Genomic DNA, 11,896 nt, shown 5'->3' on the forward strand with positions numbered 1-11,896 from the left:
GTAGCATGTATTCGTTCCCTTTCATGGCTGAATAATATCCCGTTGTGTGGATAGACACATTTATCCGTTCCTCAGTCACTATCTGAATTCTGACATAATATTTTCCTATTTTAAATTTTAAGGTACATCTTTTTAAAGTTTCCTGTGGCCCAAAGCACCTATCTATTGATCCCACATAGATCTCTGTGAGATCTGTTTTATGACCTGCTGTTGCATATTTTCCCAGAAAATTCTCGGAATGATTCTCTGAAGTATTTGTTCTTTTATTTTCTTTTCTCTTTTCTTTTCTTTTTTTCTTTTCTTTCTCTCTCTCTCTCGTCTCTTTCTTTCTTTCTCTTTTTATTTATTTATTTATTTCAGTCTTGCTCTGTCGCCCAGGCTGGAGTGCAATGGCATGATCTTGGCTCACTGCAACCTCTGCCTCCCAGGTTCAAGCGATTTTCCTTCCTCAGCCTCCCGAGTAGCTGAGATTACAGGCCCGCACCAGCACGCCCAGCTAATTTTTGCATTTTTAGTAGAGACGGGGTTTATTTATGTTGGCCGGGCTGGTCTCGAACTCCTGACCTCGTGATCTGCCCCTCCAAAGTACCGGGACTACAGGCATGAACCACTGCATCGGCCTTTTTTTTTTTTTTTTTTTTTTTTTTGAGAGAGGGTCTCACTCTCTCTCAGGCTGGAGTGCAGTGGCTCGATCTCCGCTCACTGCAACCTCCGTCTCCCAGGTTCAAGCGAGTCTCCTGCCTCAGCCTCCTGAGTAGCTGGGATTACAGGTGCCCACCACTGCGCCCGGCTAATTTTTGTATTTTTAGTAGAGACGGGGTTTCACCCACCATGTTGGCCAGGCTGGTATCGAACTCCTAACCTCAAGTGATCCGCCCGCCTCGGCCTCCCAAAGCGCTGGGATTACAGGCATGAGCCACCGCACCCGGCTGGTATTTGTTCTTTTCTTCATTTTTCACGTCAGGAGTTTGCGTTTCAGAATAGTAGAAAGAAATGCCTAGGAAAAGGCCTGCGGTCTCTCCATTTCCTCAGTAGCGTTTTCCCCAAAGACCAAACCCTCAGGGGAAACGTCTAGAATGAGTGACAGCTTAAGGCTCAACCTTGAACTTTCCCGGGACTCAGTTTCCCCAGCTGTGAAATGGCTGCTGTCGGGCTCTCATCTCCAGGCCCGGGGCGCTGACGTTTGGGCCACTCTCGGTCTCCCACTTCATTCTGGGAGCGCATTAGCTCTGGTCCAGCCGGTTCCACAGCTGAACACCAAGAAGTGGCACCCAGGTTACCCTGATTATCGCCGATTCCTCCCCAGGGCTCTGTTCGGAGGCCTCAAAAGCCCTCCTTGTAGATGGGACCAGCCCCTAGTACCCTCTAGGGCCATTTGGGCAGTAGCAGCGCCTGGTCTCAGTCTGGTACTGAAGTCAGGAGTGGCTTAAGGTGAAATCGTGATCCTCTGGTGAAGCTCAGCGAAGACCCTCTCGCCTTGTTTATGACAAGGGAACTTCTAGGGGGACGGGGGCGGGAGGAAGAGTCCCTGTTACGATGCTGATCATCATTCAGCTTTTGCTGAGCAGAAAACTCTTTAGTACGCAAAGTCGAGAGTCTCTGGTAGTCTGCCTGGCCCCAGGCACCTTCCTACAACCCCAGTTTTCCAAAAGGAGAAAGCCTGGGGCAGGCGACGTCCTAGCTCGCATTTGAACAGGGCCGCGGGCCAGCAGAGATGCGCGATGCCCAACTCTTTCCAAGAGCACCTCGCGTCCCGAACCGGCGCCTTCAACTCGGAGAAGTCAAGAGACCCGCAAGAAACTTGCACTACTGCACCCGCCGCCGCGCTCCGGGGGCAGGGCAGGGGCAGCTGGGCTGGCTCCCGGGGAACGCGCACCCCCGCCCCGCAGACCGGCTGTCTCCTGTAGACCCCTCGGCACCTGCGGCCTCCGAGGAAGGGTCCGCGCGCACGTCCGCACGCCCGCCCCGCCGCGCGCCCGGAGCCGGGGTCGCCATGCGCCCTTCGGCCACCTCCCCGGGAGGGCGTCCGGGGCGTCCCCTCTTGGGGGGCGCAGGAGGCCGTGGCTTGGGCGGCTGCCCGGTGCCCGGTGGCCGCGGCGCCCCAAGGAGGCCGCACTGCCGGCGGCGGCGGCGGCGCGGCTCCCGCTGCTCGGTGCAGCTTTGCGCCCGCGCTTGCGCACTGGCCGGGCGCGCGGCGGCCCCGGGCTTTGTGTGTGTTGTGTGTGTTGTGTGCTGTGTGGTGTGGTGGTATATGTTTTTTTTTTTTTTTTTTTTTTTTTTTTTTTTTTTTTTTTTTTCTGTGTGGTGTGTGCGTGTGAGAGTGCGAGTGTCTGGCGCGAGTGAGTGAGCGGCGGGCGGGCCGCGAGGTGTGGCCGCCGCGGAGCGCGAGCAGGACCCGGCGGGCGCCGGCTCCCCAGCCTTCCGTCTCGCCCCGCCGGAACCATGTCGGGCAGGGGTCGGTTTCGAGCCGAGACCAGGAGCCGGGCCAAAGATGATATCAAGAGGTCATGGCGGCGATCGAGAAAGTGCGCAAATGGTGAAGCCGGAGGGGCGCCCGCCCCCGGGCCCCGCCGCCCTCCCGGCCACCCGATCCCGAGCGCGCTCCGGAAAGCGCGGGCGCAGCGCCCCGGCCGCCTGCCCTGGCCCGCCCCGCCGCGGCCCCGCGGACTTGGGCGGAGGGCGGCCGGCGGCGCGAAGCCGGGTCACCTGCGCCAGGCGGGGGGCCGCGGCCGGCTGTCCCAGGGCGCTCGGTGCCTGTCGCCCACCTGGCGCCGGCGGTGGCGGCGCCCGGAGGCGGCGGGCGCCGGGGCGGGCGCTGGAGCGGGCGGGCGGCCCCCGCGCGGCGCCTCGGGCCTCCCGGGAGGGGGGGGCTCGGGGCCGGCCCAGAGACCATTCGTTTTGTGCAAGTCACATGAAAGCGGCTTCCCGCGCGCCGGGCGCGATGCGGCGCGGCGGGAGAGCGCGAGCTCCATTTGCAGGCTCCGAGCGGCCGCCGCCGCCGCTCTCCTCCCCGCGCGCCCCGGCCGCGCCCGCCGCCCTCCGCCGGCCCCGGCCCGCCGGGCCGCCTGCTCCCGCCTCCCGGGCCCGGCGCCCTCGAGTCTGCGGAGTTTGCAAAGCGCGAGCCGTTTAAATTTAGCGCTTTGGGCTGCCTGGAGCGAGGGCTCTCGGCGACCAGGAAAGATGGGGGCGAGCGCCGGGCGCCAGCGGCCAGGGACGCGGGGCGCCCACGTTCCACCCGACTCTGCGCGGCGCCCCGGGAGGGGGGCTCGGGCCAGCGGATGTTTTTGGTCAGAAGCCGTTGGTCCTGGGCCGCGGCTGCCTCTCCACACCGGGAGCTCGTGTTTGTTTTGCGGAGGGAGCCGTTGTTTTTGTTCTCTGCACGGGGGAGAGGGGACGCGGCGGCGGCCGCGCGTGGTTTTCGGGTTCACTTTAGCGTCCCCCCGGCGTGGCCCGGTCGATATTAAGGGGATCGAACCTTTCCGCGGCCTCGTCGGGGTCTGCTCGGAATCGGCCCCTGGGCCAGGCCCGAGGCGCGAGCAGATCGCCAGGTTGGGTCAGACTTGTTGAAAACTCCCCGATCCCTGATTTCAACTTTATTGTTTTTTTCCCACGCCTTCACCGGGGTCCCGGAGAGAGAGGAGCCGCGGCGACTCTGGCCCCGAGTGTCAGCGCCCGCGGGCTCGTCCCGACGCTTTATTTCGAGCTTGGAAGCCGGGCAGGCCCGGTGGCAGGGGATGTTTACGTTTGGGGGTGTCGTTTCTCGAGTAGCGCTTCGGTCTCTAAAAGCCACTGAGGGCGAGCCTCCGGTGTGGCGGTGTCACAAGTTAGCTGTCCTTTCTGAGTCAAACCCAACAAAAAAGGCAAGAGGAAAATCAATAAAGTCCACGTGCTCCCCGGCCTCCTATGGAAAGGGCTGGCTGCGATGGCCGGATGCCCGGCCGTGGGCTGGGTTTGGCTCCAGTGGGACAAAGAATTTTCAGAACCGTGAGAAGGAGAGGCTTTCCAAAGTTGAGATCCAAGTCGTCGGTGTCTCGGGAGCTCCCCTGGTACGCAGGGTGCCCGGTGCCCGACTGGAGCCATTTAAAAATGGCAGAAACAGCTGCAGGCCAACACACACGCTGGAAAACAACCCGCAGCCCCCTCTACTGTGGGATTCCCCGCGGGAAGCCCGGAGTTGCTCCCCTCCTTGCCTCAGCCCCTGTGCAAAGAAAGAACTGGTGTCTGTGTCTGGGTCCCTTCTGCCGCCGACCTGGAGGTTGGGAAGCAGCCGGCAAGCCGCCTTTCTCTTCTCAAGGAGGCGTGGTGGGGCCTCCTACCCCAGGTTCCCGGCGGGACAGAGGCTCCTGCACCCTGACAGCTGCTCCCGCAGAGCAGCCAGCTGCTCTGCCGGGAGGGCAGATGGAGAGATGGGGCTTCCCACCCCGCGGGCCCCAGGGCGGCCGGCCTGGAGACCTTCCAGCCCGCTGACCCCGCCGGGGACCAGGCCTGTAGCTGGGGCTTGTGAGGCTGTGCCTCTGCGCCTCCCTGGGTTTGGGGAAACCACACATCGTGTCCTCTGAAGACCTCAGGCTTTGGGATCTCATGGTCCAGCTTCCAGTTCACTTCGTTGCCGCGACCTTGGGCATATCATTGTCACTTCTCTAACCATGGTGACCCGGGGCTCTCTGCTTGGCTTCCAGGTCCCCTCGGGTTGTTGAGGACGAGTGAGGTCATGCCTCCAAGAGCACCGCGCCCTGGGCGCAGGAGGAGCTGTTGCTCAGTGTTGTCCGTGTTATAAGGTGGACTTTGTAGAAACTTGGCTTTGAGATTTTTTTTTTTTTTGGCCCCTTCTAAGCGAAAGCCTTGGACTTATTGCCCAGGTTTCTCCGGCCCCTGAGAAGCCATATCCCACCTTCCCCGTGCCTTTGGATTGGGTCTTTGACTCAGCCCATGAGACTTTGGGTTGTTTATTAATTGTGTGGCCACCAACCATGCATTTCACCACTGGTGGGGAGGTGGGGTTGCCAGGTGTAACCAGATAAAAATACAGCACACCCAGTTAAATTCGAATTTCAGATAAACAGTGAAAGAATTAAAATAAATGTTTTGAGTATGTCTCATGCAATATTTGGGACACACTTATACTAAAAAATTATCTATTTATCTGAAATGCAAATTTAACAGGGCATCCTGTATTTTACCCAGAGGGAAGGTGGAGTGTCTGGCAGATCATTCGGCCCCATGAGCCTTGGGTGGGTTTCTCCTCAGCCCTAGTGACCCCCAAAATTACCCACTGTCCCCTGACGCTTCCCCCACCCCCGGAAAAGCTGTGGCCTCCCTCTCATTTGGGGCAGGCTGTCTCCTCTTCTCTTTGTGGGCTGTTTCAGCAAGGCAGGCCGGTGGAGTGTGAGGTGACCAGAAGATGGCTGAAGGGAAAACAAAATGGCAGGCCTCTTTTTGGGAAACTGGGCCAGGGTTTGGAGGCCCTGTGCTGGTGGAGGAGAGAAGGGGTTCAGGGCAATGGTGGGAGATGAAAGCTTGGGCTGCAGCAGAGGCTTGGAGGCCCGCCACGGTGGCTCATGCCTGTAATTCCAGCACTTTGGAGGCTGAGACAGGAGGATTTCTTGAGCTCAGGAGTTCAAGACCAGCCTGGGTAACATAGTGAGATTCCATATCTTAAAAAAAAAAAAAAGCCAGGGGCGGTGGCTCACGCCTGTAATCCCAGCACTTTGGGAGGCTGAGGCAGGCGGATCACGAGGTCAGGAGATCGAGATCATCCTGGCAAACACAGTGAAACCCCATTTCTACTAAAAAAATACAAAAAAATTAGCCAGATGTGGTGGCGGGCGCCTGTAGTCCTAGCTACTCGGGAGGCTGAGGCAGGAGAATGGTGTGAACCCGGGAGGCGGAGCTTGCAGTGAGCTGAGATCGCACCGCTGCACTCCAGCCTGGGTGACAGAGCGAGACTCCGTTTCAAAAAAAAAGAAGAAGAAGAAAACAAAAGAAAAATTAGGATGGGCGCACTGGCTCATGCCTGTAATCCCAGCACTTTGGGAGGCCGAGGCAGGCAGATCACCTGAAGTCAGGGGTTCGAAACCAGCCTGGCCAACATGGTGAAACCCTCTCTCTACTAAAAATACAAAAAATTAGCTGGCTGTGGTGCTGCATGCCTGTAATCCCACTTACTCTGGAGGCTGAGGCAGGAAAATTGCTTAAACCTGGGAGGCAGAGGTTACAGGGAGCCGAGATCGCGCCACTGCACTCCAGCCTGTGCGACAGAGCGAGACTCATCTCAAAAAAAAGAAAAGGTTGGGCGCGGTGACTCACGCCTGTAATCCCAGCACTTTGGGAGTCCGAGGCGGGAGGATTATGAGGTCAGGAGATCGAGACCATCCTGGCTAACACGGTGAAACCCCGTCTCTACCAAAAATACAAAAAATTAGCCAGGCATGGTGGCAGGCACCTGTAGTCCCAGCTACTCGGGAGGCTGAGGCAGGAGGATGGCATGAGCCCACAAGGCAGAGCCTGCAGTGAGCTGAGATCGCACCACTGCACTCCAGCCTGGGCAACAGAGCGAGACTCCATCTCAAAAAAAAAAAGAAGAAAAAAGAAAAAATTAGGCATGGTGACCCTCATCTGTAATCCCAGCTACTCAAGAGGCTAAGCCTGGAGGATCACTTGAGCCCAAGAGGTTGAGGCTGCGTTGAGCTGCGATCATGCCACTGCACTCCAGCCTGGGTGACAGGCTTGTCTCCAAAAACAAAACAAGCAAACAAAGTAGGCTTAGGCTTAGGCCCAGGACCCCTCAGCCTGGTCTGAGGGTTCCCTCAATGACTTGCTGTGAGGACTGAGAAAGGTCTGTGCCTGAAGACCTCCCATCTGTCCCAGGAGAGGCAGAGGTTTGGGCCTGAGGCCTCCCTTACCTCAGCTCCTCCGGAGGTTTCATCATGGAGACCTTCCTTCTAGGCACGTGGCAGGTCAGGCAGACGTGGGCCTCGCTAGGGTGAAGCCAGCCATGGGCCAGGCCTCCTGAGGTGACAGGGACTAGCCCCAAGAAGTGAGTACAAGGACAGGGATTAGAGCTCCCCTGGAGGGAGTCAGCAGGGTCCTCTTGGGCAGTGGGTAAGCCTAAGATGGTCTTGTTGGCTAGCCCTTGGACCTGGACACAGGAGAATATTCAAAATTGGCCTTAGCCTGGAGAATCTGGGATGGATTCTTGTAGTTTATATAGGAGTCCGTGCTGGGGAGGAGCACTTGAGGCTATATTCCTACTGCTAGGAACTCATTTTTGTCCTTTCCTCCCAGGAACCCAAGTGTAATGGGAAGAGAGGTGCTGAAGTCAGGGTAAGGTGACGGGGCCCCCAAGACAGGAGGCGCAGGGCACAGCCAGGGCCAGCTTTGCAGCAAGCTGGGCTGCAACCTAGGGGTTGTGGTGATTTCTAGACCTAGTGCCTACAGGTGTCGAGAGTGAGGGTATCCGAGGGGGCCAGAGAGCCCATCTGGGGCAAGCTGTCGCTCCCCAGGGCATGTGGGCCCGGGTCATGTTTTCAAGAGTAGCCAGAAGTCTGGAATCTTATGTGAAGGCTTTTTTTTTTTTTTTTTTTTTTAATTTTGGGCAGCAGTTTTAAATTTTTAAAGTTTTGGGGGGGCAAAATAAAACACGCCTGTTGAACAGTTGTTTGCCACCCTAAATATAAAGTGGGGCTCAGGCGTGGTGGCTCACACCTGTAATCCCAGCATTTTGGGAGGCCAAGGCAGGAAGATCACTTGAGCCCAGGAGGTCGAGGCTGCGGTGAGCAGTGATCGCACCACCGCACTCCACCCTGGGCAACAGAGGGAGACCCTATCTCAAAAAAATAAAAAATTGGCTGGGCGCGGTGGCTTATACCTGTAATTCCAGCACTTTGGGAGGCCGAGGTGGGTGGGTCACCTGAGGTCAGTCAGCCTGGCTAACATGGTGAAACCCATCTCTACTAAAAATATAAAAATTAGCCGGGCATGGTGGTACTTGCTTGTAGTCCCAGCTACTCAGGAGGCTGAGGCAGGAGAATCGCTTGAACCCGAGAGGCAGAGATTGCAGTGAGCCAAGATTGCACCACTGCACTCCAGCCTGGGCCCCAGAGTAAGAGTCTGTCTCAAAAAATTTAAAAAAATGAAAAAATAAGAACGTGATGAGCATAGCTTAATACCCTCATTGGTGGAGGGGAGCAATGCCCCTTTTTGGGAAGGGCTATGTGTTCTGTGGTGATGGTTTTGGGGGGCAATTGTGGGAAACCTCAGCTACTCTGCTGAACCCGTGTGCCCTCCCAATGTGTCTGGGGAATCCTGTGTCCTCCTGGGTGCTCACTTGGTGCCTTAAACTTGAGCTCCATGGCCTCTCTGGGTGGCTGCTTGGCTGAGCATAGGTCCAGCCCAGAGGTAGAGTTCTTAATGTTCTTGCCTCTGTCCCAAAGCCCCCTCAATGTCCACACCTAGAAATACAGTTTCTCATCGCTGAGGTAACTTAAGAACTCGGTGAAGAGGTTGCCAGTTGGGGCAAAGAGAGGCACGAAAGCCTGGCTGTATTCAGCTTGTAGCCTGTGGTGGTCTTGAGCTTCACTTGGAAGCAGCTGCAAACTTGCATCTTGGCTGATTTGCGGCCACAAAGCCCAGATCTCTGGCACACTTTCTGCCCTGAAAGGTGTCCTGTATGTTACAAGTCAATTACTTTTTCTTTTTCCCCCCAAACACAATCAAACCTTGAATGGGTTGATTTACTGGGAAGCTGGTCCAGGGCTCATGAGTCATGAATGGCTTTGGCCAATCTGCATGGCGTCCTGGCAATTTGTCATTCTTCCTCCAGCTTCTGTTACCTTGGCGCTCCTTTAGAATGATTCTTGGTTTTCATGGGAAACAGAATAGCAGGAGGTGGTGTCTGGGGTCCAAGCCCAAATCTAATTCTCTTCTGCCACTTCCTATCTGTGAGACCCCAAGCCAGTGGTGTAACCTCTCTGGGCATCCTGTTTCTGCATCTGTAAAAAGGGTGACAATCGTCTCCCTCTTGTAGCCTGTTGGGAATCCCAGGGAGAGAGGGTGTGTAAGTAAAGTGCTTGGCGTGGAGCCTGGCATGTAACAGCCTGGGCACACAATGGCTATTGTGATGGTTGCTCTAACAACTGAGGTTCTTCCCAGGAGCACCCTGTCTCTTCTGGACACCTTCTGATGGCTCAGAATGGAGGAGGGGAAAGGTGGGCACTGCTCTGCCCACAGGAGGCAGGAGACTGGCCAGTAGACTTAAGACACCCGTCTTTCCTGCATCGTTTCTGGGTGAAAAGGTGCAAGGAGGCGGGGCGGAGAGGCTGATCTCAACAGCTGTGCTGGGTGAAGGGTTTGAGTGCTGGCTCTGGGAGAATGAGTTCACCTTCACCGCCCTGTGCCTCAGTTTCTTTATCTGTCAAATGGGGAAGTTGCCATTTCCTGCCAGACGAGCCGGCACAGTACTTAGTACATAAAAGGCACTAGGAATGGCCATTGGGTATAATAAGAAAAGCCAGGCTGTAGTGTCCTCTGAGGGAACACATGGGACCCGAGCAGGCAGAGTTTTTGGGGGTGGGGTGTCTGTGGTTTCGGCTGGCTGGCTTTGAGTATGCTCTGTCATCCCGCAACCCTCGTGGTGACAGGGTAGGAGTCCTGTAACCTGTCACACCAGCATGTGAGGGCCGTGTGCCCCACAAGGGGGTGACCTAAGGCTGAGTTTGGGCAGAGTCCAGAAAAGGTGCCAGGCAGCTCACGGACAGAGGTGCTCATGCCACAGAGAATTCTTGGTTCTGGGAACTTTTGTCACCAAAATTGCTGAGGACTTGGGCAGCTGTGTCGCCTGTACCATGGGTGTGCCTGCCCCAACAGCCCCTGCTGGGGCCCTTAAATCTGCCAGCCTCCTAGCTGAGCCATCAGTGGCTCCTTGGTGGCCTCACACATCTCCTATCTGGCAGAGCCTCGATTTAGAAGCCTCGGTTCCAACCCCAGCCCTGCTTCTGGGGGCTCTCCTGAGCCTCAGTCCCCTCAGGGGTGTGGCTGCTGGGCCTTTCGGGCTGTAAGGGACAAGTGGAGTGCAGGGAGTCAAGGACAGGAGGTGGCTGGCTATAGCAATAATCGGAACAATGACAGTGGCTCGGAGCAGAGTGGTGGGGTGGAGGAGAGGGTGGTCATTGTTATCTCCAATGAAAACTGGTCCTGTTTGCTTCTGTGGATTGTAAGTTTCTCCTCATCCATAAACCTGCCTCTCATAGTGGGGGGTCTGGACTTGGTCCTTCAGGCGTTTATAATGCAGCTGGGGCGACCTTGCAGGCAGGGTCGCTAGGAGCCCCAAATCAGGGGTGCAGGTCCCCTCCCACCCGGCTGCCACCCACAGATTCAGGCCGTGTAACCTCCTTTCAGGCTGAAGTCACCACTCCCTGGCTCTCCTTGGCCGCCTCGAAGGGCGTTCTTCCGGCAGTGTGGGCAGCTCCCCAGCTTGCCTGCTTCTGCCTCCCTGACCTCAGACGCATTGCCCAGAGGGCAGGAGGAGCCCCGGGGTGTCCTTGGTGACGACTCCACCTCCGACGGGAGGAATCGGCCTGCTGGCCTGGAGGCCTCTCTGCTGCCCAGAAGGGTGCGGGTGGCCCAGTTCACTGGCTGAGTGGCATTGGCAGTGACACAGGGGGAACCTGGGCCTGACTCCCGCCACCCATAGGAGTCCTTGTAATGGCAGCCCCACCCTCAGCCCTTTTGGCGACAGCCTGGAGAGGGCAGCCACGCTGTGTGGTGTAACGGGGTGGAGAAACCAGGCTTAGATGGGTGATGTGGCCTGCCCGGGGGCTCCTGCTAGCGAGGGTCAAGCTGGGATTCAAACCCTCATCTGTGTGATCTGGAGCTTGCTCTCAGCCCCAGGGGAGCGTGGCCTGTGTCCCCCAGGGATGAAGAGTCCGCAGTAACAGGCTCTTCCTCGTCCTCCTCAGGGAGAAGAAATGGGTGACCGTTGGTGACACATCCCTACGAATCTACAAATGGGTCCCTGTGACGGAGCCCAAGGTTGACGATGTGAGTATGGAGGGCTGGTCCCTGGGGTGGGCCGCCCATTCGTGCTCCTCCCACCACGGGGACGGAGGTTGTTCGCTGCTACCCACCGTGCTGGGGCTCTGGGACCAAGAGCCCCTGGGATTAGAAGGACCCAGCTTAGACTTGGGGAGGCTGCTGGACCAGTCCCCGCCTCTCCTACTCCAGCCCCAGAGTCTGGCCCTCAGAGCAGTGGGGGTGGGGGGCATCCTGTAAGATGTGTCTTCTTCTTCTTCTTCCTTCCTCTTCCTTCCTCTTCTTCTTTTTTTTTTTTTTTTTTTTTGAGACGGAGTCTCGCTCTGTCGCCCAGGCTGGAGTGCAGTGGCCGGATCTCAGCTCACTGCAAGCTCCACCTCCTGGGTGTATGCCAGGCGCCTGCCTCAGCCTCCCGAGCAGCGGGGACTACAGGCGCCCGCCACCTCGCCCGGCTAGTTTTTTGTATTTTTTAGTAGAGACGGGGTTTCACCGTGTTAGCCAGGATGGTCTCGATCTCCTGACCTCGTGATCCGCCCGTCTCGGCCTCCCAAAGTGCTGGGATTACAGGCTTGAGCCACCGCGCCCGGCCTGATCAGCCTGGAATTTTAAAAATCTCTCTCTCTATAGCTCACTTTGCACTAACCTGTTAGAGTAAGTGTAAATTAGTTAACAGCGCTTCACTGTGAAGCATCATAACTAGTATTTTGCCATACATAACTAGTATTTTGCCATACGTAACTAGTATTTTGCCATACATAACTAGTATTTTGCCATAGATAACTAGTATTTTGCCATACCTAACTAGTATTTTGCCATACATAACTAGGATTTTGCCATACATAACTAGTATTTTGCCATACATAACTAG

General features: G+C 56.8%; 1 protein-coding gene across 1 annotated transcript in view; it reads left to right on the forward strand.

Moving 5' to 3' along the window:
- The first annotated feature begins 2,442 nt into the window (after window positions 1-2,442).
- BCL7A (BAF chromatin remodeling complex subunit BCL7A) overlaps window positions 2,443-11,896 on the forward strand; it is a 43,818-nt gene continuing 34,364 nt past the window's right edge. The window contains 3 exon segments of the mRNA XM_017864000.1: window positions 2,443-2,503; window positions 2,506-2,536; window positions 10,956-11,037. Of these exon segments, the coding sequence (XP_017719489.1) occupies window positions 2,443-2,503; window positions 2,506-2,536; window positions 10,956-11,037 (174 nt within the window).

Source organism: Rhinopithecus bieti, unplaced genomic scaffold, assembly GCF_001698545.2.
Source record: "Rhinopithecus bieti isolate Rb0 unplaced genomic scaffold, ASM169854v2 scaffold_74595, whole genome shotgun sequence".
Classification (NCBI taxonomy): Eukaryota; Metazoa; Chordata; class Mammalia; order Primates; family Cercopithecidae; genus Rhinopithecus; species Rhinopithecus bieti.